A 26,880-nucleotide genomic window follows, 5' to 3' on the forward strand; every position below is an offset into this window, starting at 1 on the left:
GCCGAAATCAATATTTTATCAAATATTGTTTTTTTGTTTTTTTTATACCTAAAGGAGTTCTAACATTCCAAATAAAATACCTAAATGATCCATAGTATGATCATCTTAAAACAATTCCATATGTTAGCTTAGTACTCCAGTGACATGATCCACCTGAAAGCCTAAGGGAATTGAATTGGAATTTGTGGAATTGTTGGGGATAATATTGAAGTGGGAATTGAATTCTTGGAATTGACCTAACATTTGAATTGAGAGGAATTGAATTATCTCTAAATAAAGACTGATCTGGTATTTGAAATGAATGAAATTGTAACGGCTGTCTAATTCCTCCTCGGATGAGGAGAAGGAGTATGGATCGGACCAAAACGCAGCGTTGTATGCAGACATAACAAAATTTATTTAATCAAGAAGAAACACTGAGAACACTTGAAATGATTACAAAATAACAAACGACGTAGACCGACCTGAACATAAGAACTTACATATACACGAAGAACGCACAAACAGGTACAGACTAGCACAAACACGGAAGACAACGAAACAGTCCCGTGTGGTGCCACAGACACAGGAACACAATCACCCACAAACAAACAGTGTGAACAGCCTACCTTAATATGGTTCTCAATCAGAGGAAACGTAAAACACCTGTCCCTGATTGAGAACCATATCAGGCCAATAGACAATGAACCTAAACATAGAAACACATAATATAGAATGCCCACCCCAACTCACACCCTGACCAACTAAACACATACAAAAACAAGGAAAACAGGTCAGGAACGTGACATAAATGGAATTTACAGGGAGAGGGAATTTAATTAAAATTGAATTTGTGGAATTAACTCCAACCCTGTAATGTAATGTTTCTCCACTGATCAGCTACAGCAACAATAATCATTGGCCAGAGCATGCCTATTGATTATCATGATGATCTTTATAAGGTATTTAAACCTCTTAGATGGATCAGAGGACTGGTCCACTATTACAGTGCTTTCTTTGTTATAGAAAAATCCACAACTAACCGGCAGCTGCTGTACTAATCTGGAAAAGGAATGTGGGGATGGGGGGGAAATGGGGGTGGGGGGTGGGAGATATGCGGCAATCAAAGTGATATTCATATTCTCCTGTCTATGATCATACTTGCAGTCTATTCATTGACATTTGGATAATTGAATAGTCAGGTTGCATGCAGCTCTCCTTTTCCACCCACAGAGGGCCTTATGATCTAATGGTAAACACAGTATCCTCCCTTCCAGCATTACAGGAGAGCCTTCAAAACGTTATGAACAGTAGTATGTAGTGAGTGATTGCCGATTGCCAATTTGTGATTTATTTTACTGATTTATAAATTCAGGAATATAATCCCAATGCTAAATAAGAGGATAGTAAAACATTAACATGAGTTTATATTTTTTGCCCTCTTTTTGTTTGTGAAAACCAAGACATCATAACAGTCTACCCCTAACTCACAATGATTAACAAATGGCAATGGACAACGACCACTATCAAAGAACAGCAAAACCATGCATGAAATCTCCTCCCACCCTCGACACTCTATCCCACTGATATTCATCCTAAATAAATTAGTTGTATCCTCAGAGGTCTCTGTGGACATCAGGCCTTGCTTCAGTCTTATCTCTTTGCCACACTCCCCCCATGCCATGCCTCTCTCTCTCTGTGTGTGTGTGTGTGTGTGTGTGTGTGTGTGTGTGTGTGTGTGTGTGTGTGTGTGTGTGTGTGTGTGTGTGTGTGTGTGTGTGTGTGTGTGTGTGTGTGTGTGTGTGCGTGTGCGCGTGTGCGTGTGTGTGTGCATACGTGCGTGCAACAGAGTCAGGGTGACTAATGACAGTGCACAAATGTTTTTATGTGTTTTATAGTAAAGATGGAATTTAACTGTAAAAAAGTATTGCCTTTTAATGTGCCATGAACACAAACTCTCATGATGTTTTCATCTGATTGTCAAACAAATCACTTCCAAAAGTTTGCATGGTTCATCCAAAATAATTCCAGCATCCGAACAGTGCAACATTTCATCAATTTGCAAGGTGCTGAAAGGACATGTATCTCACCGGAGAAAGCATCCGAGCGAGCGAAACAGGGCCTCTATGTCTTACTATATGTAGCCTATGTATTTGATGCTGTCTGGATGATGCTGGAATTATCACCACAACAGCACCTGTCTTTTACTAAAGAAATGCGTTAACTAAGGCCATTTTTCTGTTAAAATTCAATTGTCCTTCTTTCTTTTTCTTTTCTCTGCCCCACTTTTAAAGCACCTCATTGTTGCAGATTAATTTCATTGAAAGTCACGCTTGCCATCATGTCGCGTGAAACAATGCATGGGAACTCTGTCAGGGTGGATTAGTCCATTATTATGAACCGTTCCATGGGGGATGAAAGACAGTTGTTTCTAATATTATGAGAAAAATGTGGATTATATTAATATTGATATTAAATATATTTATACTCTATGTGTGGAAATGATTGATCTATTATGAATAATTATGCGGCTGTGTAGACGGGATGGTTGTTTAGCAACAAAACAGACACATGCGCAACGATGGGGCAAAAGATAAGGAGGTTGGCTTCATTGTTGATAACATGTAAACTAGATTTAGTCTCAAAATGTTTATTGAAAACATAAACACATTTGCACAATGAACACTTATTGTCTCTTAAATACGTTGTTACAGTTGTTGGTTAGCTAGCTAGGGATTTTTTCTCTCCATATTAGCATTGACATGAAATCAGCCAAAACACCTCAAAACAAGACATGATATCAAGAACAAGATAAAACTAGCTGAAATGAGCCATCTACAATTCCCCGCATGGCAGGTTCTTGTCGTTACTGCTAGCTACTGGATCTAACCGTTCAGAATCATAACAAAGCACAGCTTCCGGCCACATTGATGCGCGCTAATTATTTTCTTGAAGTTTTCAGACAACAGGTCTATGAATTCATTTTTTTAGCACATTGGCCAGGCAACCCCCCCCCCCCCCCCCCCCTCCATCCCCATGTAGGTTGGGCTGCTGAATCAACCTGCTGAACCAACCTGTTGAACCAAGGGTTATGACAGCGATGAGCTGAGCAGCCCATGACAACAGGTCGTTTGTCGTGGGAGGAGGGGTTGGGGGCCTCAAGTGGAGAAAAAAAAAAAAAAAAAAAAAAAATGAATTACTAGTATTTTTTTCTTATGCCCAGCTCACTTGATGATGTGAGGCAATTGCCTTTTCTGCCTAATGGTAAGTCCGTCACTGAGGGCAGTGAACTCTAGTTTTAAGCCTCAGTCATCTTTAGGGGCTTGAGTTTTTTTCTGATCATACGATCTGAGCTGGAAAAGCTCTGGGCCCCAGTTAAAGACAATAACTAGGGCAAAACATTGTTTAAAAAAAATTGTCATAGCCTCTCTCTCTCTCTCTCTCTTTCTGTTCCACGTGACAATGTTGAGAGGTCATGCTCTTGCTTACAGATGGAGAACAGTCGTAGTCTGTCATTCACTCAACCATTGGCAGAGATGGTTTACTTCACTCTGAACTCATTTCTCATAACTGAATGCTGGAGAACATAAAATGTAACAGATTCTGCTCAAACTTGCTCAGAGAGAGCACAAACGTTGGCCCTAACTCAAACTGTAGCCTATATCAGGCTCTCTGCAATGATCTCACATGCTGTATGAGTTCCGTATCCACTGGGCCTGTCACTGGTCCGGTCACTGAGTGAGAATGATACACTGAGGTTACCTAATCCATCTGTCACTGTCAGTGAACATGGTCAAGGAATGGGAACCTTATACAAAGGAAATAGAAAATATGGAAATTTCAATCAATCCTGTTATACAGTGCCTTCAGAAAGTACATATCCCTCTACTTATTCCACATTTTGTTGTGTTAAAGCCTGGATTTAAAATGGATTAAATCGTTGTTCTTTTTTTTTTTACACACAATACCCAATAATGACAAATTAAAAACATGTTTTTAGACATTTTTGCAAATGTATTTAAAATGAAATACAGAAATATACAATTTACATAAGTATTCACACCCATGAGTCAATTCTTTGTAGAAGCAGCTTTGGCATCTATTACAGCTGTGAGTCTTTTTTATTTATTTATTTATTTATTTTACCGTTATTTTACCAGGTAAGTTGACTGAGAACACGTTCTCATTTGCAGCAACGACCTGGGGAATAGTTACAGGGGAGAGGAGGGGGATGAATGAGCCAATTGTAAACTGGGGATTATTAGGTGACCATGATAGTTTGAGGGCCAGATTGGGAATTAAGAGCTTTCCACACCTGGATTGTGCAACATTTGCCCATTATTCGTTAAGACACTCATTAAGCTCTGTCAAATGGGTTGTTGATCATTGTTGGACAACCATTTTCAGATCTTACCCTAGATTTTCAAGTAGATTTAAGTCAAAACTGTTACCTGGCAACTCCAGTGTAGATTTGGCCTTGTGTTTTAGGTTATTGTCCTGCTAAAGGAGAATTAATCTACCAGTGTCTGGTGGAAAGCAGACTGAGCCAGGTTTTCCTGTGCTTAGCTCCATTCTGTTTATTTTTTTATCCTGAAAAACTCCCCAGTCCTTAACGATTACATGCATACCCATAACATGATGCAGACACCATTATTATTGAAAATATGGAATGTGGTACTTAGTAATGTGTTTATTGGATTTGCCCTAAACATAACACTTTGTATTCGGGACAAAAAGTGAATTGCTTTGCCACATTTTTTGCAGTATTACTATATTGCCTTGTTGCAAATAGGATGCATGTTTTGGAATATTTGTTATTCTGTACAGGCTTCCTTCTTTTCACTCTGTCAATAATTTTAGTTAGTATTGTGGTGTAACTACAATGTTGTTGATCCATCCGCAGTTTTCTCCTAACACAGCCATTAAACTGTCACCATTGGCATCATGGTGAAATCCCTGAGCGTTTTCCTTCCTTTCCCGCAACTGAGTTAGGAAGAACGTCTGTATCTTTGTAGTGACTGGGTGTATTGATACACCATCAATGTAATTAATAACTTCACCACACTCAAAGGGACATTCAATGTCTGTTTTTTATACCCATCTACCACTAGATGCCCTTCTTTTTTGAGGCATTGGAAAACCTTCCTGGTTTTTGTGGTTGAATCTGTGTTTGAAATGCACTGCTTGACTGAGGGACCTTACAGATAATTGTATGTGTGGGGTACAGAGATTAAGTATCTATCAAAAATCATGTTAAACACTAGAATTGCACACAGCGTGAGCCCATACAACTTATTATGTGACTTGTTAAGTACATTTTTACTCCTGAACTTATTCAGGCTTACCCTTAAAGAAGAGATTGCCGTTTTGAAACTGCAGTAAAAGTGCAGTAACTGATGTTGAATGTGGTATTTTGGATGCAGTAATTGCAGAATAACTACAGTGAACTGCAGTTATAATGCACTCTAACTGCAGTTTCACTGCAAAATTACTGCAGTAAAAAAAACGGTGTTATTTTGGACACAATATTTGCAACATACTGCAGTTATACTGCACTCTAACTGCAGAGCATTTACACGGCAGTGTACGGCAATCTTTTTCGTAAGGGAATTGCCGTAACAAAGGAGTTGAATACTTACTGAATCAAGACGTTTCAGCTTTTCATTTTTTATTAATTTGTAAAAATTCCCCAAAACATAATTCCACTTTGACATTATGTGTTATTGTGCTTATTCTAGTGACAAAACATCTAAATGTAATCAATTTTAAATTAAGGCTATAACACAACAAATGTGGAAGAAGTCAAGGGGTGTGAATACTTTCTGAAGGCACTGTAAATGGTGTGTAGCATTTTGCAAGAATACTCAGTTCTTCAAACACATGGTGGTAGGATATTCTTGAAGGCTATATTAATATGTCAATGACCGTATGAGTAATGTCATTTAGTAGCCTACTGTCATTACTCATTCTGATGTTCGATACATTCCGGCGGGTTACAGTGGCATACTTTGTATCAGTCAAATTCTCGCGATAGTTAAGACTGCCTAATCGCACGACTTGTTGCTTCCTGGATCTTCCTCTTTTGCAAGTTAAGAAGAACGTTTGGACTACTGATTCGAAGCAAGATTTCCAGGTCTTATATCATTTTTGCTACATCGCATTGTCATGAACAATGAATGTATATTTTTCACTAATGAACTGAATAGCTGTTGCATTTGCAGAAATCGCAGTTCCATGCTCCAGCCCGCTGTATTTGCTAGGCTCAGTTACTGCATGTTAAATGAATCGAGATCACAAGTGTGATACAAAATCTAAAACTAACGCTGCAAGAATGCATTAGTTTTGTGAGGAAATAACACTGGGAACAATTAAATGATATTTATTCGCACCAGAGACTGCAATAGACTATAGCTAGGCCATGCGAGTTAAAAATGGGGGCACTTGACCTCTTGTATACAACCATAGGTCTAAAGGTCTCTTCAGTGCAGGGTTGGCAGGTCCTACTAAAATCTGCCCAGAAGGTCTGAAAACTAGCCCAATATTTTTTTCACAGGAAGAGAGTTGCCACATTTATCCAATAAAGCCTTTTTCCATAATGTTATTGAGCGAATTAAGAACAAATATCGACGTCATTTAACGACAGGCTAAGAAGCAACATTTGGTTTAACACCAAAATAATAATTATTGCGAGTTTAAGAATGTCGTAAGAGAATATAAATCATCCTTATTAAACTTGCCGGGTAATTTTCCATCAATGGATGTCGATTTAACTTGTTTTCACTGCTATGATTAAGCAATACAAACTCAAGGAGGTGTGGTATATGGCCAATTTACCACAATTAAGAGTTGTTCTTAGGACCTTTTTTTTGTCCTTCCTATCACGGCTTTCAACCTATCAGTATGTAGGGCTCAAACCACCCAGTTTATAATTATTAATAAATCCTGTTTGCGCATGTGCATAACTATGGATAAATATGATAGGAGAGTTTGAATGATCTAAGTTGGACAGAGGACCTCTGTGCAAGAAACACTTGGACGAACTTCAAAAAACGAATGTTAGGCTATTTTCTGTCAATGGGGCTGTTATTATGTGCTAGATGTTAAGACTACAAACCATTATAAAAACCCTCTTAGGCCTCGCTCCCCCTGTCTGAGATATCTACTGCAGCCCTCATCCTCCACATACAACACCCGTTCTGTTAAAGCTCCCCAAAGCACACACATCCCTGGGTCGCTCGTCTTTTCAGTTCGCTGCAGCTAGCGACTAGAACAAGCTGCAACAAACACTCAAACTGGACAATTTTATCAAATTCAAATTCAAGCTGCTTTATTGGCATGAAAAACATTGTGTCAATATTGCCAAAGCAACAATGTATACAATATACATTGAAATAAAATTATAAACAATGACAAATAATAATATAGAATGGCAGTAAATAATAATACAAAAATTAAATATAAAAATAGTAACAATAAAATGGTAACAGTCAATAATCGAATGTAATGTAATAAAAAAATGAAACTATAACTAACTTATAACTAAATAACGGTCATCTTCACCATTACATCGGTACTACAACTACTATCATCATTACCACTACTACCACCACCATCATTAAACTGCTATCATTACCATTACCACCCATACCATTACTACTTGGAATGATAAACAACAATAATAATAGTAATAACAATAACAGTAATAACAATAATAAGTAAGTTACTGCTTACTATGCAGATGTTATTATTCAGTGTCTCTCAGGCTATGGCAGGCAAATACATATTTGCCTGCAAGGGGAGCCATTGCTCCTCTGTCCATGAGTATTTTTAGTTTTTCCTCTGGGTTTAATAAGTACAAATTTGGAATAAATGTAGACATTTCTGTGAATAATGAATCTCTTGGTGAGGAATATTTATAACAGTAAAGGAGAAAGTGCATCTCTGTTTCTACATCCCCTATTATATTTATCTCAGTCTCTTAATTCCAAGACTCAATCATGGACATTCTTACTGACAGTTATGGCTGCTTTGCGTGATGTGTTGTCTCTACCTTCTTGCCCTTTGTGCTGTTGTCTGTGCCCAATAATGTTTGTACCATGTTTTGTGCTTTTACCATGTTGTTGTCATGTTGTGTTGCTCCAAAGCTGTGTTGTCATGTGTTGCTGTCATGCTATGTTGTCTTAGGTCTCGCTTTATGTAATGTTGTGTTGTCTCTCCTGTCATGATGTGTGTTTTGTCCTATATTTTTATTTAATTTATTTTTAATCCCCCGTCCCCGCAGGAGGCCTTTTGCCTTTTGGTAGGCCGTCATTGTAAATAAGAATTTGTTCTTAACTGACTTGCCTAGTTAAATAAAAAAATATCCTATTTGCAAGATGTACTTGTCATTTCAATAGGGTAGGCTACTGACTAAAATCTAGTTTTATAATTGCAATTCAACTTTGCCAAGGTTTGCTGAGCTAGATGCAGGTAGCCTATAGGCCAATATGCCGAAGTCCATAATGAAACTGACATTAAATGTGGAGAATGATACATTTAAGATAGAGCAGTGACCATGATCACAATTGATCACTTCCAATTTATTTAACTAAACATGACCATTAATAATTGCATAGATACACAAGGCTACAACAACTGAAGTTATAGGCTATTTATTAAATACGTTTGCCAGCTCCAAGTAGGCTACACAAGTTGAACAAATTGATTTGCAATGACTCCAGTGATCTCATAATTTCAACATATTTATTGTATCAAATGGTAGGCTACAGTCGCCAACAATGGCATATACATGAATCGCCTATTTGATGGCCAACAGATGCAAATGTATCATTCTACGCATTTTAATGTCAGTTTCACTCGAGGGAGTTCCGTAACTACCATTTCAAATATCCACTCGCTCAGCGCTACAGACCCTAGAACTGAGCATGCGTAAAAACCTTCGCTTTTCCAAAGGAAAAGTCGACATTAGAATGCAGTTTACTTTAAACCACCTCTGAACGAATTTATCTTAATAGCTCTAGTTTTCCAATGCTTTGTCGACGCTATGTCAGTTTTAGCGCGTTAATATGTTTTGTGGAAAAGGGGGTTGAAATAGGTGTCTCCATAATAGCCTACCAACAAATGGTCAAATTTTGTCACGATGTGCGCGCATACTGCTCTGTCTCAGTGTGCGCGCATACTGCTCTGTCTCGGTGACTGCACTGCTCTCTCAAACATCCTCTTAACGCACACACCCCTCCGGCTCTTCCCCTCCTCACTCAGTAACAGCCTGCTCACTGCCTGATAGTCAACAACAGCAGGTCACAGTGAAATATTGATTTTTTTAAAAAGAGAAACGCCATGGCGGCCACGCTGCAATTTAGAAGTAGCTCAAAAACCAGAAACCCACGAACAACACATTTTCACCCGCGACATCGTTTTCAAAGTAGCCCAATTTCACCGGAAAACTACAAACATGGCAACCCTGTTTGAGTGGGCACCTGTCTAGTCATACCTATTCATATGAAAGAAGTGTGTCGAGTTGCTTTCTATCTCTGTGTTTTGCTGCTGGTCTCAATCATGGAACTATCCATCAACCAAATAGTTTTCCCTTCAACAAAAGATTTGTAGAAGTGTAGTAACTGCAGTCGACTGGTATTTTGGACACAGTAATTTCAGAATAACTGCAGTTACTCTGCAAAATTTCTGCAGTTTAAAAAAAAGAGGTAATTTTTGATGCAGTATTTGCAGAATAATGCAGTTATACTGCACTCTGACTACCATCTTTTTTTACTAATGGATGTTTTTCCAGTACTGGAATAGCTCACAAGTAATAAATTATGTGTAATGTAGTAATTATAAAATATTATATTCTGCAGGATTAAAACCCCAGAGACCCAACCATTTCACTATGTCAGCACTGAGCGGTAAGGTCCAGACGGTGTTGGGTGCGATAGAACCCGACCAGCTGGGTAGAACCATGACCCACGAGCACCTGACCATGACCTTTGAGTGCTGCTACTTCTCTCCGGCCCCGGGGGACGAGACTGTGGCCCAGGCCCCCATCCAGATGAAGAATCTATTCTGGCTGAAACAGAACCCTTACAGCAGGTAAACTCCCCTCCATATGTATTTTGACAGTGAAGTACATTTTTCATTTGGGTCTATACTCCAGCATTTTTGAGATAGAATGTTTCATATAGGGTGACAGTACATAATGTCAGCTTTTATTTGAGGGTATTTCCATACATATCTGTTTTACTGTTTATAATCATAAAGTGCTTTAATTTCTAGTCTCCCCATTTGAAGAAGTCATCATTATTTGGACAAATTCACTTAGTTTAATAATGTAGTCAAAGGTTTAGTATTTGGTCCCATATTCTTTGCACACAATGACTACATCAGGCTTGTGACTCTACAAATTGTTGGATGCATTTGCAGTTTGTTTTGGTTGTGTTTTCGATTATGTTTTGCCCAAAAGGAACTGAATGATGAATAATGACTTCATTTGGGAGCCACTTTTATTGTAAGTAAGGATATATATTTTTGAACACTTCTACATTCATGTGGATGCTATCAGGATTATGGATAGTCATGAATGATGAGTGAATAATGATGAGTGAGAAGGTTACAGAGGCACAAAGATCATACCACCCCTCAAAATGCTAACCTTGCCTGTTATTGATAATGGTGAGAGGTTAGCATGTTTTGTTGTAGCCTCTGAACGGCGTCTCACTCATTATTCATGATTTGTGAAAAGATGGCGCCGAAGAACATGGCTGATGTTTTACATTCTCCCAACCAATTGTGCTATTTTATTTTTTTGCGTTTTATGTAACTTATTTTTTAACTTATTGTGTACATAATGTTGCTGCTACCGTCTCTTATGACCGAAAATAACTTCTGGACATCATAAAAAAGATTACTCAACGTGGACTGGAAGAAACGTTTTCCTTTATTGAGTCCGACGAGAAGGATATCCTGCTTTCACTGGAACAGGCCCAGATCCACGCCTTTTGCGTGAAGAAAAGACGCCGGAAAAGGGGCCGCAGATCGGGGATCCTTCTGAGAATCCGGAGGCGAGCTAGTAAACTCCCAATGCCTTCCATTCGTTTTGCTAACGTGCAATCATTGGAAAATAAAATTGATGACCTACTACTAAGATTATCCTACCAACGAGACATTAAAAACTGTAACATCTTATGTTTCACCGAGATGTGGCTGAACGAAGATACGGACAACATAGAGCTAGCAGGATTTTCCATGCACTGGCAGAATAGAGACGCTTCCTCTGGTAAGACGAGGGGTGGGGGTTTGTCTTTTTGTCAATAACAGCTGGTGCGCAATGTCTAATATTAAAGCAGTCTCAAGGTATTGCTTACCTGAGGTAGAGTACCTTATGAAAAGCTGCAGACCACATTATCTACCAAGAGAGTTCTCATCTGTATTATTCGTAGCCGTCTATTTACCACCACATAACGAAGCTGGCACTAAGACCGCACTCAACCAACTCTATAAGGCCATAAGCAAAGAAGAAAATGCTCACCCAGAAGCGGTGCTCCTAGTGGCTGGGGACTTTAATGCAAGCAAACTTAAATCATTTTTACCAAATTTTTACTAGCGTGTCACATGTGCAACCAGGGGGGAAGAAATCCTAGACCACCTTTACTCCACACACAGAGATGTATACAAAGCTCTCCCCCACCCTCCATTTGGCAAATCTGACCATAATTCTATCCTCCTGATTCCTGCTTACAAGCAAAAACTAAAGCAGGAAGTACCAGTGACTCGCTCAATACGGAAGTGGTCAGATGACGCGGATGCTACACTACAGGACTGTTTTGCTAGCACAGACTGGAATATGTTCCGGGATTCATCCAATGGCATTGAGGAATATACCACCTCAGTCATCGGCTTCATCAATAAGTGCATCAATGACGTCATCCCCACAGTGACTGTACGTACATGTCCCAACCAGAAGCCATGGATTACAGGCAACATCCGCATCGAGCTAAAGGCTAGAGCTGCCGCTTTCAAGGAGCGGGAGACTAATCCGGACAAATATAAGAAATCCCGCTATACCCTCAGACAGACCATCAAACAAGCAACGCGTAAATACAGGATTAAGATTGAATCCTACTACACCGGCTCTGACACTCGTCGAATGTGGCAGGGCCTGAAAACTATTACGGGCTACAAAGGGAAACCCAGACGCGAGCTGCCAGGTGATGCGAGCCTACCAGACGAGCTGCCTTTTTATGCTCGCTTCGTGGCAAGCAACACTGAAGCATGCACGAGAGCACCAGCTGTTCTGCATGACTGTGTGATAACGCTCTCGGTAGCTGACGTGAACAAAACCTTTAAACAGGTCAACATTCACAAAGCCGCTGGGCCAGACGAATTACCAGAACGTGTACTCAAAGCATGCACGGACCAACTGTCAAATCAAATCAAATGTATTTATATAGCCCTTCTTACATCAGCTGATATCTCAAAGTGCTGTACAGAAACCCAGCCTAAAACCCCAAACAGCAAGCAATGCAGGTGTAGAAGCACGGTGGCTAGGAAAAACTCCCTAGAAAGGCCAAAACCTAGAAAGAAACCTAGAGAGGAACCAGGCTATGAGGGGTGGCCAGTCCTCTTCTGGCTGTGCCGGGTGGAGATTATAACAGAACATGGCCAAGATGTTCAAATGTTTATAAATGACCAGCATGGTCAAATAATAATTCAGGAGACACTCTGGCATATGTAGATATTCCATTACAATCAGCTGTTTCCAACTACAGTAGTCATTTACAACATTAACAATGTCTACACTGTATTTCTGATCAATTTAATGTTATTTAAATGGTCAAAAAATTTGCTTTTCTTTCAAAAACAAGGACATTTCTAAGTGACCCCAAACCTTTGAACAGTAGTATATTTAAATATTCTTATTCCATTCCTTTACTTAGATTTGTGTGTATTAGGTATTTGTTGTGGAATTGTTAGATATTACTTGTTAGATATTGCAGCAGTGTCGGAACTACATTTACATTTTTACATTTAAGTCATTTAGCAGACGCTCTTATCCAGAGCGACTTACAAATTGGTGCATTCACCTTATGACATCCAGTGGAACAGCCACTTTACAATAGTGCATCTAAATCTTTTAAGGGGGGGGGGGGCAGAAGGATTGCTTTATCCTATCCTAGGTATTCCTTGAAGAGGTGGGGTTTCAGGTGTCTCCGGAAGGTGGTGATTGACTCCGCTGTCCTGGCGTCGTGAGGGAGTTTGTTCCACCATTGGGGTGCCAGAGCAGTGAACAGTTTTGACTGGGCTGAGCGGGAACTGTACTTCCTCAGTGGTAGGGAGGCGAGCAGGCCAGAGGTGGATGAACGCAGTGCCCTTGTTTGGGTGTAGGGCCGGATCAGAGCCTGAAGGTACTGAGGTGCTGTTCCCCTCACAGCTCCGTAGGCAAGCACCATGGTCTTGTAGCGGATGCGAGCTTCAACTGGAAGCCAGTGGAGAGAGAGGAGGAGCGGGGTGACGTGAGAGAACTTGGGAAGGTTGAACACCAGACGGGCTGCGGCGTTCTGGATGAGTTGTAGGGGTTTAATGGCACAGGCAGGGAGCCCAGCCAACAGCGAGTTGCAGTAATCCAGACGGGAGATGACAAGTGCCTGGATTAGGACCTGCGCCGCTTCCTGTGTGAGGCAGGGTCGTACTCTGCGGATGTTGTAGAGCATGAACCTACAGGAACGGGCCACCGCCTTGATGTTAGTTGAGAACGACAGGGTGTTGTCCAGGATCACGCCAAGGTTCTTAGCGCTCTGGGAGGAGGACACAATGGAGTTGTCAACCGTGATGGCGAGATCATGGAACGGGCAGTCCTTCCCCGGGAGGAAGAGCAGCTCCGTCTTGCCGAGGTTCAGCTTGAGGTGGTGATCCGTCATCCACACTGATATGTCTGCCAGACATGCAGAGATGCGATTCGCCACCTGGTCATCAGAAGGGGGAAAGGAGAAGATTAATTGTGTGTCGTCTGCATAGCAATGATAGGAGAGACCATGTGAGGTTATGACAGAGCCAAGTGACTTGGTGTATAGCGAGAATAGGAGAGGGCCTAGAACAGAGCCCTGGGGGACACCAGTGGTGAGAGCGCGTGGTGAGGAGACAGATTCTCGCCACGGCACCTGGTAGGAGCGACCTGTCAGGTAGGACGCAATCCAAGCGTGGGCCGCGCCGGAGATGCCCAACTCGGAGAGGGTGGAGAGGAGGATCTGATGGTTCACAGTATCGAAGGCAGCCGATAGGTCTAGAAGGATGAGAGCAGAGGAGAGAGAGTTAGCTTTAGCAGTGCGGAGCGCCTCCGTGATACAGAGAAGAGCAGTCTCAGTTGAGTGACTAGTCTTGAAACCTGACTGATTTGGATCAAGAAGGTCATTCTGAGAGAGATAGCAGGAGAGCTGGCCAAGGACGGCACGTTCAAGAGTTTTGGAGAGAAAAGAAAGAAGGGATACTGGTCTGTAGTTGTTGACATCGGAGGGATCGAGTGTAGGTTTTTTCAGAAGGGGTGCAACTCTCGCTCTCTTGAAGACGGAAGGGACGTAGCCAGCGGTCAAGGATGAGTTGATGAGCGAGGTGAGGTAAGGGAGAAGGTCTCCGGAAATGGTCTGGAGAAGAGAGGAGGGGATAGGGTCAAGCGGGCAGGTTGTTGGGCGGCCGGCCGTCACAAGACGCGAGATTTCATCTGGAGAGAGAGGGGAGAAAGAGGTCAAAGCACAGGGTAGGGCAGTGTGAGCAGAACCAGCGGTGTCGTTTGACTTAGCAAACGAGGATCGGATGTCGTCGACCTTCTTTTCAAAATGGTTGACGAAGTCGTCTGCAGAGAGGGAGGAGGGGGGGGGGGAGGGGGAGGAGGATTCAGGAGGGAGGAGAAGGTGGCAAAGAGCTTCCTAGGGTTAGAGGCAGATGCTTGGAATTTAGAGTGGTAGAAAGTGGCTTTAGCAGCAGAGACAGAAGAGGAAAATGTAGAGAGGAGGGAGTGAAAGGATGCCAGGTCCGCAGGGAGGCGAGTTTTCCTCCATTTCCGCTCGGCTGCCCGGAGCCCTGTTCTGTGAGCTCGCAATGAGTCGTCGAGCCACGGAGCGGGAGGGGAGGACCGAGCCGGCCTGGAGGATAGGGGACATAGAGAGTCAAAGGATGCAGAAAGGGAGGAGAGGAGGGTTGAGGAGGCAGAATCAGGAGATAGGTTGGAGAAGGTTTGGGCAGAGGGAAGAGATGATAGGATGGAAGAGGAGAGAGTAGCGGGGGAGAGAGAGCGAAGGTTGGGACGGCGCGATACCATCCGAGTAGGGGCAGTGTGGGAAGTGTTGGATGAGAGCGAGAGGGAAAAGGATACAAGGTAGTGGTCGGAGACTTGGAGGGGAGTTGCAATGAGGTTAGTGGAAGAACAGCATCTAGTAAAGATGAGGTCAAGCGTATTGCCTGCCTTGTGAGTAGGGGGGGAAGGTGAGAGGGTGAGGTCAAAAGAGGAGAGGAGTGGAAAGAAGGAGGTAGAGAGGAATGAGTCAAAGGTAGACATGGGGAGGTTAAAGTCACCCAGAACTGTGAGAGGTGAGCCGTCCTCAGGAAAGGAGCTTATCAAGGCATCAAGCTCATTGATGAACTCTCCAAGGGAACCTGGAGGGCGATAAATGATAAGGATGTTAAGCTTGAAAGGGCTGGTAACTGTGACAGCATGGAATTCAAAGGAGGCGATAGACAGATGGGTAAGGGGAGAAAGAGAGAATGACCACTTGGGAGAGATGAGGATCCCGGTGCCACCACCCCGCTGACCAGAAGCTCTCGGGGTGTGCGAGAACACGTGGGCAGACGAAGAGAGAGCAGTAGGAGTAGCAGTGTTATCTGTGGTGAGCCATGTTTCCGTCAGTGCCAAGAAGTCGAGGGACTGGAGGGACGCATAGGCTGAGATGAGCTCTGCCTTGTTGGCCGCAGATCGGCAGTTCCAGAGGCTACCGGAGACCTGGAACTCCACGTGGGTCGTGCGGGCTGGGACCACCAGGTTAGGGTGGGCACGGCCACGCGGTGTGAAGCGTTTGTATGGTCTGTGCAGAGAGGAGAGAACAGGGATAGACAGACACATAGTTGACAGGCTACAGAAGAGGCTACGCTAATGCAAAGGAGATTAGAATGACAAGTGGGCTACACGTCTCGAATGTTCAGAAAGTTAAGCTTACGTTGCAAAAATAAAATAAAATAAAAGATCTTATTGACTAAAATGATATAGTACAGCTGGCTGGTGAAGTAGCCTGGCTAGCAGTGGCTGCGTTGTTGAAAGTGAAGCTGGCTAGGTAACCTCGACAATTTCTCTAAATTTCTCTAAACTACACAATTATCATGGATACAAGGACAGCAAAGACAACTAGCTAACACTACGCTAATCAAGTCGTTCCGTTGTAATGTAAGTTTCTACAGTGCTGCTATTCGGTAGAAGTTGGCTAGCCAGCAGTGTTAGCTAGCAGTGTTGGCTAGGTAGGAGGACGGCAGCGCGGCAGGCGAAAATAGCTGGCTAGCTAACCGATAATTACTCAAAGCTACACAATTATCTTAGATACAAAGATAGCAAAGAAAACTATGTAGCTAGCTAACACTACACAAATCAAGTCGTTCCGTTGTAATGCAATCGTTTCTACAGTGCTGCTAATCGGTGGCTAGCTGGCTAGCTAGCAGGGTTGACTACGTTACGTTACGTTAGGACGAGAATACCTGGCTAGCGAACCTCAGCGAACCTCGATAACTACACAATTATCTTTGATACAAAGACGGCTATGTAGCCAGCTAAGTAGCTAGCTAAGATCAAACAAATCAAAGATAGCAAAGACAACTGTGTAGCCAGCTCACACTACACTAATCAAGTCGTTCCGTTGTAATGCACTCGTTTCTACAATGCTGCTATTCGGTGGCAAGCTGGCTAGCTAGCAGTGTTGGCTACGTTGCGTTACGTTAGGACGAAAATAGCTGGCTAGCGAACCTCAATAACTACACAATTATGTTTGATACAAAGACGGCTATGTAGCTAGCTAAGATCAAACAAATCAAACCGTTGTACTGTAATGAAAATGAAAATCAGACCGTTGTACTATAATGAAATGTAATGAAAAGTTATACTACTATTCGGTAGACGGTGGACGTTTGCTAGCTGCTGGGCAGATAGCAGTGTGGAGACTACGATAGACGACGAAATACGATAATTACGCAATTATCTTTGATACACAGACGGCTATGTAGCTAGCTAAGAAGAAATTGCTAAGGTTAGACAAATTAAACCGTTGTACTATAATGAAATGTAATGAAAAGTTATACTACCTGCAGAGCGAATGCAAATGCGACCGCTCGCTCCAAACCGGATGTTACATTCCGAAGCACAAGCATTTCACTACACTCGCAATAACATCTGCTAACCATTTGTATGTGACCAATAAAATTTGATATACACAAGAAACTGTTGAGCGTGAAAAACACAGCAGCGTTGCAGTTCTTGACACAAACCGGTGCGCCTGGCACCTACTATCATACCTGTTCAAAGGCGCTTAAGTCTTTTCTCTTAACCATTCACCCGGTGTATAGCACACATACACAATCCATGTCTCAATTGTCTTGAGGCTTAAACATCCTTCTTTAACCTGTCTCCTCCCCTTCATCTACACTGATTGAAGTGGATTTAACAAGTGACATAAATAAGGGATCAGAGCTTTCACCTGGATTCACCTGGTCAGTCTGTCATGGAAGGAGCAGGTGTTTTTTAATGTTTTGTACGCTCCGTGTAGTCTAGCACCCTAACAGCAAGTAGTCTATATAACCCGTACAGAAGGCAGATTTCTAGAACCATACAGCATGTAGTTTAGCACCTTTACAGCAGGTAATCTAGAACCTGTACAGCAGGCAGTCTGGAACCTGTCCAGGCTGAAGCCAATAGTCATATCTCTGTGTCCCTGTAACAATCTTCTTCAGCCATGAGAACCTGCTGCTGCTGCAGGAGACAAATGCTGTGCGGGAAGAGCTGCATGAGTACCGAAAGGCAGGAGGTGGAACCATCGTAGAAAACACTACCCAGGGTATCGCCCGGGATCTGCCCTGCCTCAAACAGCTGGCCAAGGATACGGGCGTCCACATCATAGGAGGGGCGGGGTACTATGTGGACGCCACCCACTCTGAGGCCACCAGGAAGATGACCGTGGAGAAGGTGGGGGAAGTTTATGGTAGTTTGTGACTGTGTGAAGGTATACTGGCTCATTTGTAGAAGCCCTGTCTCAGTCAAATGTACCCAAGTGGCTTTGGTCAGCTGTCTCTCACCTGAGGGAGCTATGGCCAGTTTGTGTCCATTCTCTGCCACTACTTCCTCTGACTAACACCCTACTTCTCTCTCCAGCTCACAGACATCATCATCAGTGAGGTTCTCCACGGGGCGGATGGGACCGAGATCCGCTGCGGTGTGATTGGAGAGATCGGCTGCAGCTGGCCAATCACGGACAGCGAGAAGAAAGTGCTGCAGGCCACTGCACACGCTCAGACCGAGCTGGGCTGCCCAGTCATCATCCACCCAGGACGGAACCCTGGTGCACCGGCTGAGATAGTCCGTCTCCTGCAGGAAGCTGGAGGTGACATCAGCAAGACCGTTATGTCACACCTGGATAGGTGAGAGCTTTCATTCAGGGCCCAGAGTGGACTAGAGGGGTGGCAGGACTTTTTTCCCCCTGGTCAGTCACATGGTCAGGAAAAAGTCTGAGGCCTATATGGGTTTATAATATAGTATAAACAATTATACTTATGAAGCAAGCTTCTACAGTGCATTCGGAAAGTATTCAGACCCATTGACTTTTTCCACATTTTGTTACGTTACAAAGCAACAAAAAAAAGTTTATCACATTTTCATAAGTATTGAGATTCTTTACTCAGTTCTTTGTTGAAGCACCTTTGGCAGCGATTACAGCCTCGAACCTTCTTTGTTATGACGCTAAAAGCTTGGCACACCTGTATTTGGAGAGTTTCTCCCATTCTTCTCTGCAGATCCTCTCAAGCTCTTGTCCCGAAGCCACTCCTGCGTTGTCTTGGCTGTGTGCTTAGGGAGTGACTTCCGTCTGGCCACTCTACCATAAAGGCCTGATTGGTGGAGTGTCCTTTTGGAAGGTTCTCCCATCTCCACAGAGGAACTCGGGAACTCTGTCACAGTGACCATCGGGTTCTTGGTCACCTCCCTGAGCAAGGCCCTTTTCTGGGCTGGGAGGCCAGCTCTAGGAAGAGTCTTGGTGGTTCCAAACTTCTTCCATTTAAGAATGATGGAGGCCACTGTATTCTTGGGCAGCTTCAATGCTACAGAAATGTTTTGGTACCCTTCCCCAGATCTGTGCCTCGACACAATCCTGTCTCGAAGCTCTACGGACAATTTCTTGGATCTCACGGCTTGGTTTTGCTCTGACATGCACTGTCAACTGTGGGATCTTGTATAGACGCGTGTCTTTCCAAATCATGTCCAATCAATTGAATTTATCACAGGTGGACTCTAATGAAGTTGTAGAAACATCTCAAGGATGATCAATGGAAACAAGATGCAACTAAGTTAAATTTCAAGTCTCGTAGCAAAGTGTTTGAATACTTTTAAGATATTTCTGTTTCTAATTTATTATACATTTGTAAACATTTCTAAACCTGTTTTCGCTTTGTCATTTTGGGGTATTGTGTGTAGATTAGATTTAAAAATAAATCTGTGTTAGAATAAGCCTAACAAAATGTGGAAAAGGTGAAGGGGTCTGAATACCTTCCGAATACACTGTAATTGTTCAGGAATGTGTTAAGGCATATTGTGGAGAATTTTAATCTGCTGATGCCTCAAAGATAGCTTCAGTGATGAGTGACTGAATTATTCATGTTTTTTTTCCTAACACAGGACCATATTTGACAATGGAGAGCTGCTGGAGTTTGCAAAGATGGGGAGTTACCTGGAATACGATCTGTTTGGAACAGAGATGCTGAACTATGCCTATAACCTGGAGGTGGACATGCCCAGTGACAGCCAGAGAGTCAAGGCGTGAGTGCTCTTTGCTACCAAACTACCTACTAGACAACTGCAGCTAAACTAGGTCAATTTGGTTGTCTGTATCTACTTCACGATACTTTACCAAACGTAAAAAGTTAAATAATGCCCATGGATCTCTTTTGGTGTGTCGTGTCTTTGACTATGCCAGATTAATTGCTATGACATGCTATTCTATAAAATAATTTCTCCGTAATTAATATTACCTGATTGAACTAATCATGTAAATATTAATTAACTAGAGAGGGACACCACAAAATAATATTTATAGAGCTGTTATCTTCCGAATAAACTCTTAAAGATTTAGTAATATTTTACATCCATAGCAGTCACATTAATCGTCATTTTATTCAGTCTCATCTGAAAGTGGTAAATCCTTGGTTATCTGCAAGAATCCTGGCTAACAAGTTGAATCAGCAATACAAAAATAGGGTTTAATTATTTATTTACTAAATACCTAACTAATCACACAGAAACACACATACACAATTAAATCATAACTTGATTACAAAGTGCCGTCATAAAGAAAACGTCCCTAGCGGGCGGAATAGACATGACAGCTTGTTACACAAAGGAAATGGGGGGGCTGGGTTTTAGTGAAAGAGCGGGGAGACTGGAACATAGGCTAAGCTGTGCTATTGTAAATACAGTATCTTATGCATTCTAAATTACCGCCCATTTGAAAAGGAAAATGCAATAAATATTTACTCTGAGCTGCGCTTCAGTAGGTTGGTGGTAGATGGAAGGCCGTCTTGCCAAACCGAGTCCTCTGTCCTTTGAAGAATGTCTCTGGTGGTCACTGGATACGTTGGAGTAACGTCGTGTGTAGTAGACGGGATACTCAGACTGTCCTTCCTAACCTGCGTTTGTAGCAGCTGTTGCTAACTCAACGGCTAGGAGGTATCACTTCTGTAGTGAATACGAGTTCAAAGTTCATACCATTTACAACCAAAGTCCATGCTGATGTTGGCTTAGTTCTGTAGTTATTATCTGAACCATTCTGACATCGGATCGTCATCCTAAATGTACCCGGAACAGGAAGTTATATTTTTGTCAATAGCTTTTATAGTGGAGGGAGAGGGGTGTGTGTGAAAAGTTTATAACCCATGTCTCTTCACAGGGGCGGGTCCCTAGTTGAGCAGAAGCCCAAATTTATGAAAATCCAAATCTCTCATTTGGAAGCTAAAATTACATTTAATCTCTTCACAAATAATTTAATATTCAAACATTTGAATTAAACAACAATTCCATGTGAATCCGATACCGCTGACGTTTAGACTTTCCACAGTAGAGTTTATGTCATTCTATCATTGATGAGAATGTGTCAGAGGGCAACCGAACTGACATAATATACCTTAAGTACCACCGCATATGTTCAGTTGGTCGGATTACCAGAATATAGTTCATTTCCCCCCACTTCTGATGTTCCCAGAATCTCTATGTTAACCAAGGGGTTTTCTTATGTCACATCAGTTATAGTAGGGAGAGGGAAAAGGAGGGAAAGAGGTATTTATGACTGTCATAAACCTACCCCTAGGCCAACGTCATGACAGGTGTGTGTGTGTGCATCAAATCAAACTTTATTTGTCACATGTGCCGAATACAACAGGTGTAGACCTTACCGTGAAATGCTTAGTTACGAGCCCTTAACCAACAATGCAGTTCAAGAAGGAGTTAATAAAATTTATACCAAATAACCTAAAGTTAAAAAAATTATAAAAAGTAACACAATAAAATAACAATAACGCGGCTATATACACAGGGTACCGGTACCGAGTCAATTTTCCGGGGGTACAGGTTAGTCGAGGTAATTTGTACATGTAGGTAGGGGTCAAGTGACTATGCATAGATAGTAAACAGCGAGTAGCAGCAGTGTAAAAACAAATTGGGGGGGGGGGGCAATTTGAATAGTCAGGGATGCTATTTGATTAATTGTTCATTATTCTTATGGCTTGGGGGGTAGAAGCTGGACCTAGACTTGGCGCTCCTACTGCTTGCCGTGCGGTAGCAGAGAGAACAGTCTATGACTTGGGTGACTGGAGTCTTTGACAATTTTTTTTACTTTCCTCTGACACCGCCTAGTAAATAGGTCCTGGATGGCAGGAAGCTTGTCCCCAGTGATGTACTGGGCCATTCGCACTACCCTCTGTAGCTCCTTACGGTCAGATGCCGAGCAGTTGCCATACCAGGCGGTGATGCAACCAGTCAGGATGCTCTCGATGGTGCAGCTGTAGAAATTTTTGAGGATCTGGGGACCCATGCCAAATCTTTTCAGTCTCCTGAGGGGGAAAAGGTGTTGTTGTGCCCTCTTCACAACTGTCTTGTTGTGTTTGGACCATGATAGTTTGTTGATGATGTGGACACCAAGGAACTTAACTCTCCCTGTTGATGTTAATGGGGGCCTGTTCGTACCGTCTTTTCCTGTAGTCCACGATCATCTCCTTTGTCTTGAACACATTGAGGGAGAGGTTGTTGTCCTGGCACCAGACTGCCAGTCTTCTAACCTCCCTATAGGCCGTCTCATTGATGTCGGTAATCAGGCCTACCACTGTTGTGTCATCAGCAAACACTTTGGAGTCGTGTTTCGCCACGCAGTCATGGGTGAACAGGGAGTACAGGATGGGACTATGCACTCACCCCTGAGGTGCCCCAGTGTTGAGGATGAGCGTGGCAGATGTGTTGTTGCCTACTCTTACTACCTGGGGGTGGCCAGTCAGGAAGTCCAGGATCCAGTTGCAGAGGGAGGTGTTTAGTCCCAGGGTTCTTAGCTTAGTGATGAGCTTTGTGGACACTATGGTGTTGAACGCTGAGCTGTAGTCAATTAACAGCTTTCTCACATAGGTGTTCCTTTTGTCCAGGTGGTGTGGAGTGCTGTCCAAGGACAGTGTGGAGTGCGATTTTAGGTTGCGTCATCTGTGGATTTGTTGTCGCGGTATGCGAATTGGAGTGGGTCTAGGGTATCTGGGATGATGCTGTTAATGTGAGCCATTTCAAAGCACTTCATGGCTACCGACGTGAGTGCTACTGGGCAGCTCGCGGCTGGGTTTCCCTTTGTAGTATGTAATAGTTTACAAGTCCTGCCACGTCCTACGAGCGTCAGAGCCGGTGTAGTAGGATTCAATCTTAATCCTGTATTGAGGCTTTGCCTGTTTGATGGTTCGTTTGAGGGCATAGCGGGATTTCTTGTAAGCGTCCGGATTAGTGTCCCACTCCTTGAAAGCGGCAGCTCTAGCCTTTAGCTTGATGCGGATGTTACCTGTAATCCATGGCTTCTGGTTGAGATATGTACGTACGGTCACTGTCGGGACAACGTTGTCGATGCACTTATTGATGGTATACTCCTCAATGCCATTGGATTAATCCCGGAACATTTTCCAGTCTGTGCTACCAGAACAGTCCTGTAGTGTAGCATCCGCGTCATCTGACCACTTCCGTATTGAGCGAGTCACTGGTACGTCCTGCTTTAGTTTTTCCTTGTAAGCAGGAATTAGGAGGATAGAATTATGGTCACTTTACCAGATGGAGGGCGAAGGAGAGCTTTGTATGCGTCTCTGTGTGGAGTAAAGGTGGTCCAGAGTTGATTTTTTGGATTTTTTTCCTCAGGTTGCACATGCTGGTGGAAATGAGGTAAAACGGATTTAAGTTTGCCTGCTTTAAAGTCCCCGGTCTCTAGGAGCGCCGCTTCTGGATGAGCATTTTCTTGTTTGCTTATGGCCTTATACAGCTGGTTGAGTGCTGTCTTAGTGCCAGCATCGGTTTGTGGTGGTGAATAGACAGCTACGAATAATATAAATGAGAACTCTGTTGGTAGATAGTGTGGTCTACAGCTTATCATGAGGTACTCTACCGCAGGCGAGTAATACCTCGAGACTTCTTTAATATTAGACATCACCCACCAGATGTTATTGACAAAAAGACACACACCCCTGCCCCTCGTCTTACCAGACGTAGCTTCTCTGTCCTGCCGATGCAGGGAAAATCCCGCCAGCTCTATATTATCCGTGTCGCCGTTCAGCCACGACTCGATTAAACATAGGATATTACAGTTTTTAATGTCCCGTTTGTAGGATAGTCTTGATCGTATTTCATCCATTTTGTTTTCCAATGATTGCACATTGGCCAATAGAACGGATGGTAGTGGAGGTTGACTCACTCACCTACGAATTCTCCGAAGGCAGCCCGACATTCGGACCCTTTTTCTCCGTCTTTTCTTTACGCAAATGACAGTGATTTGGGCCCGTTCCCGAGAAAGCAGTATATCTTTCATGTCAGACTCATTAAAGAAAAACATCTTTGTCCAGTTCGAGGTGAGTAATCGCTGTTCTGATGTCCAGAAGTTATTTTCGGTCATAAGAGACGGTAGCAGCAACATTATGTACAAAATAAGTTACAAACAATGCGAAAAAACTAACAAAATAGCACAGTTGGTTAGGAGCCTGTAAAACGGCAGCCATCAACTCCAGTGCCATTAGACGTGTGTGTGTGTGTGTGTGTGTGTGTGTGTGTGTGTGTGTGTGTGTGTGCGCGCGCGTGTGCCTGTGTCTCCCACCCTCTCTAGCTTGGCATTCCTGGTCCAGGAAGGATATGAGGACAACCTTGTCATTGCCCACGACATCCACACCAAGAACCGTCTCACCAAGTACGGAGGGCACGGCTACTCACACATACTGAAGAACATCGTGCCCAAGATGCTGGGGAGAGGGATCAACCAGACCCAGGTGGACAAGATCCTCATAGACAACCCCAAACGCTGGCTCACATTCAAATGAAGGATCAGAATCAGATCACCCAGAAGATAGAAAGGCTGCTCCATAGGCCTTTATCCTTTGCAACAGCTACTGAACTCAGAGTAAAAAAAAAAAAAAGTGTTTAGAAATGTTTTATTACTTGCAAATTTCCAGATGCAATTGACCTCAGAAGTTGACACTTTATTCTTGCTACTTACTTACTGAATTAAAGTGTGCTATTGAGAGGTAAACAAGGAAAAAACCTTGGATTGAACACTAACAACATTCTGATAGCTGAGTGAGGAGTAGCGTTAAATCAAATATTTTTATTTGTCACACAATACTAGCCATGACTGAATCAAAGCTTCAATTAATGTTTGTGATTAATTAATACTGTAAGCAAATAAATTAAACCATCCAGTTAGAAAATAAGTCTTAGACTAAATCTAAATGTGGTGCCAATATACACAGAAACCAAATGTCATTTAACAAGACAAAGCGACAGTTTCTGCCCCAAACAAACTCAAGGACATGGACTGCACATCGTCTGCACCTGGTGCTCTACTCATAAATATGGTGCTTTCCGTTCTGACTAGTTTTAGTGAAAGCCATAGGAGCTTTGTTTGTAGTAATGACATTTAACAAAGATTCTTTGTGAAAATTAGTAACATTGTTCCCGTTTAGATTTTATTTTTTTATTGCTAAAAGATATTGGGGTACCAAAAGTTTTCTTTATTAGTATGCTTGTTAGATGAGTTTTCGTGATGTCACACTGTGACTGGGTGGCTATAGGAGGGGATCTGGTTGGCTGGTAGGTTGTGATGTCACCCAATGGGTTCCTATGGGAGGGAGCTGGTTGGCTGGTAGGTCATCCTGAAGGACATGGTCTTCCCTTCTGAGAACAGGTGGCATCACAGAGGGACTTCACCACATGAGCAACAACATCACAGCAGACAATACATAACCATTATGTCACTTTAAGACAGTGTGTGATAGGATTTAAAAAGTCAGGGAGTAGGAGTGTCTCTTTTTTTTCCTGATACTTCACCAAATCGAACATCATGGTAGCCTGCCATTCTAGAGGAAATGTGACCCAGGAATATTTTCTTACCATTTTTAATGCTCTGCTAAAATTAGAACTGACCTGTTGATTTTTTACATGAATACTGTACCAAAGTCATTAAAATTGGTTTTGATTTATTTTCTCTAGTGGCATGTTTTTCTTCCATCTAATGAATCATTTCCATTTCAAATACTGGCTGTAGGCCTAATTAATGTTAGTGAAGTAGCACTTAATTCATTTTCCAGGAAAAGGTTGAATTGGACTGTGTATGATGATAATGATAGCTCTTTTACACGAATGCAGTAGTCTGATAAAGCAGTAGGAATAGATCAGCACTGCAGTAGGATGCAGACCGTCGTGGGGTCAAAGTCGTGGGGTCAAAGTGGTCACCAAGGTTGGTGACCACGTCACCAAATTTCAGAGCTTTTGCTGTTTGTTCAGCCCGGCGCAGAACGTCTTTGGAACGGTGTTGTATGTGGCTGCGCTTAAGGCACCTGTGGCTCCGTTAGCTCTGAGCGTTCTGGGTAGTCCTGGAGGTCCGGGCTCTCCTCTCTCCCCAGGCAGGCCGACAGGTCCAGGTGGTCCGGGCTTGCCAAGAGGACTCCTAGGGCCAATTCTCTCAGTTTCTCCCCGTCCTTTCGGACCTTGGATAAAGGTTGATAGAGACTGGACCAAGCGGCCATCTGTGATAGTATTGATATTGTCAGTGGCTGTGGACTTGGTCCTGTGAGGATCACACACTATCTGACAGGATCCGATTATCTCACAGCGTGCAGATGTCCCGGTGGAATTGACAAGCACCGGAATCAGGATAAGCAACGCTAACACCATGACTACTCCACAAACACCTGTTACGATCATCTGCTTCCTGGCGGCCAACCTTCTCCCGAGTGGGCGGTCTTCCAGTCTGCTTCTGGACTAAATTTTGGTGGATGACAGGGATCGCTTGGTGCTGCCAGTGCACTTTAAAACTTCTCTGCGCACAGATCCCGATTACGGGATCATTTCCCTAAACAACCGCTGAATTGCAGGGCGCCAAATTCAAAAATATTACTAAA

At 42.8% G+C, this 26,880-nt stretch overlaps 1 protein-coding gene and 1 pseudogene across 1 annotated transcript; one reads left to right on the forward strand and one right to left on the reverse strand.

Moving 5' to 3' along the window:
* Positions 1–6,018: 6,018 nt before the first annotated feature.
* On the forward strand, positions 6,019–25,959 carry LOC129824195 (phosphotriesterase-related protein). Its single transcript, XM_055883649.1, has 6 exons — positions 6,019–6,112; positions 9,837–10,068; positions 17,953–18,184; positions 18,371–18,636; positions 19,886–20,026; positions 24,591–25,959. The coding sequence occupies exons 2-6, from the start codon at positions 9,869–9,871 to the stop codon at positions 24,799–24,801; spliced, it is 1,050 nt and encodes a 349-aa protein (XP_055739624.1). The 5' UTR covers positions 6,019–6,112; positions 9,837–9,868; the 3' UTR covers positions 24,802–25,959.
* Positions 25,960–26,111: 152 nt separating this feature from the next.
* LOC129824489 (complement C1q-like protein 3) lies at positions 26,112–26,653 on the reverse strand (annotated as a pseudogene).
* Positions 26,654–26,880: the final 227 nt, after the last annotated feature.

This window comes from Salvelinus fontinalis, chromosome 26 (assembly GCF_029448725.1).
Source record: "Salvelinus fontinalis isolate EN_2023a chromosome 26, ASM2944872v1, whole genome shotgun sequence".
In the NCBI taxonomy this organism is placed as follows: domain Eukaryota; kingdom Metazoa; phylum Chordata; class Actinopteri; order Salmoniformes; family Salmonidae; genus Salvelinus; species Salvelinus fontinalis.

Coding starts and splice junctions, on each gene's coding strand:
- LOC129824195 (XM_055883649.1), top strand. CDS start 9,869: ATGTCAGCACTGAGCGGTAAGGTCCAGACGGTGTTGGGTGCGATAGAA. Junction 18,637..19,885: donor GTTATGTCACACCTGGATAG/GTGAGAGCTTTC, acceptor TTCCTAACACAG/GACCATATTTGACAATGGAG. Junction 20,027..24,590: donor GACAGCCAGAGAGTCAAGGC/GTGAGTGCTCTT, acceptor CACCCTCTCTAG/CTTGGCATTCCTGGTCCAGG.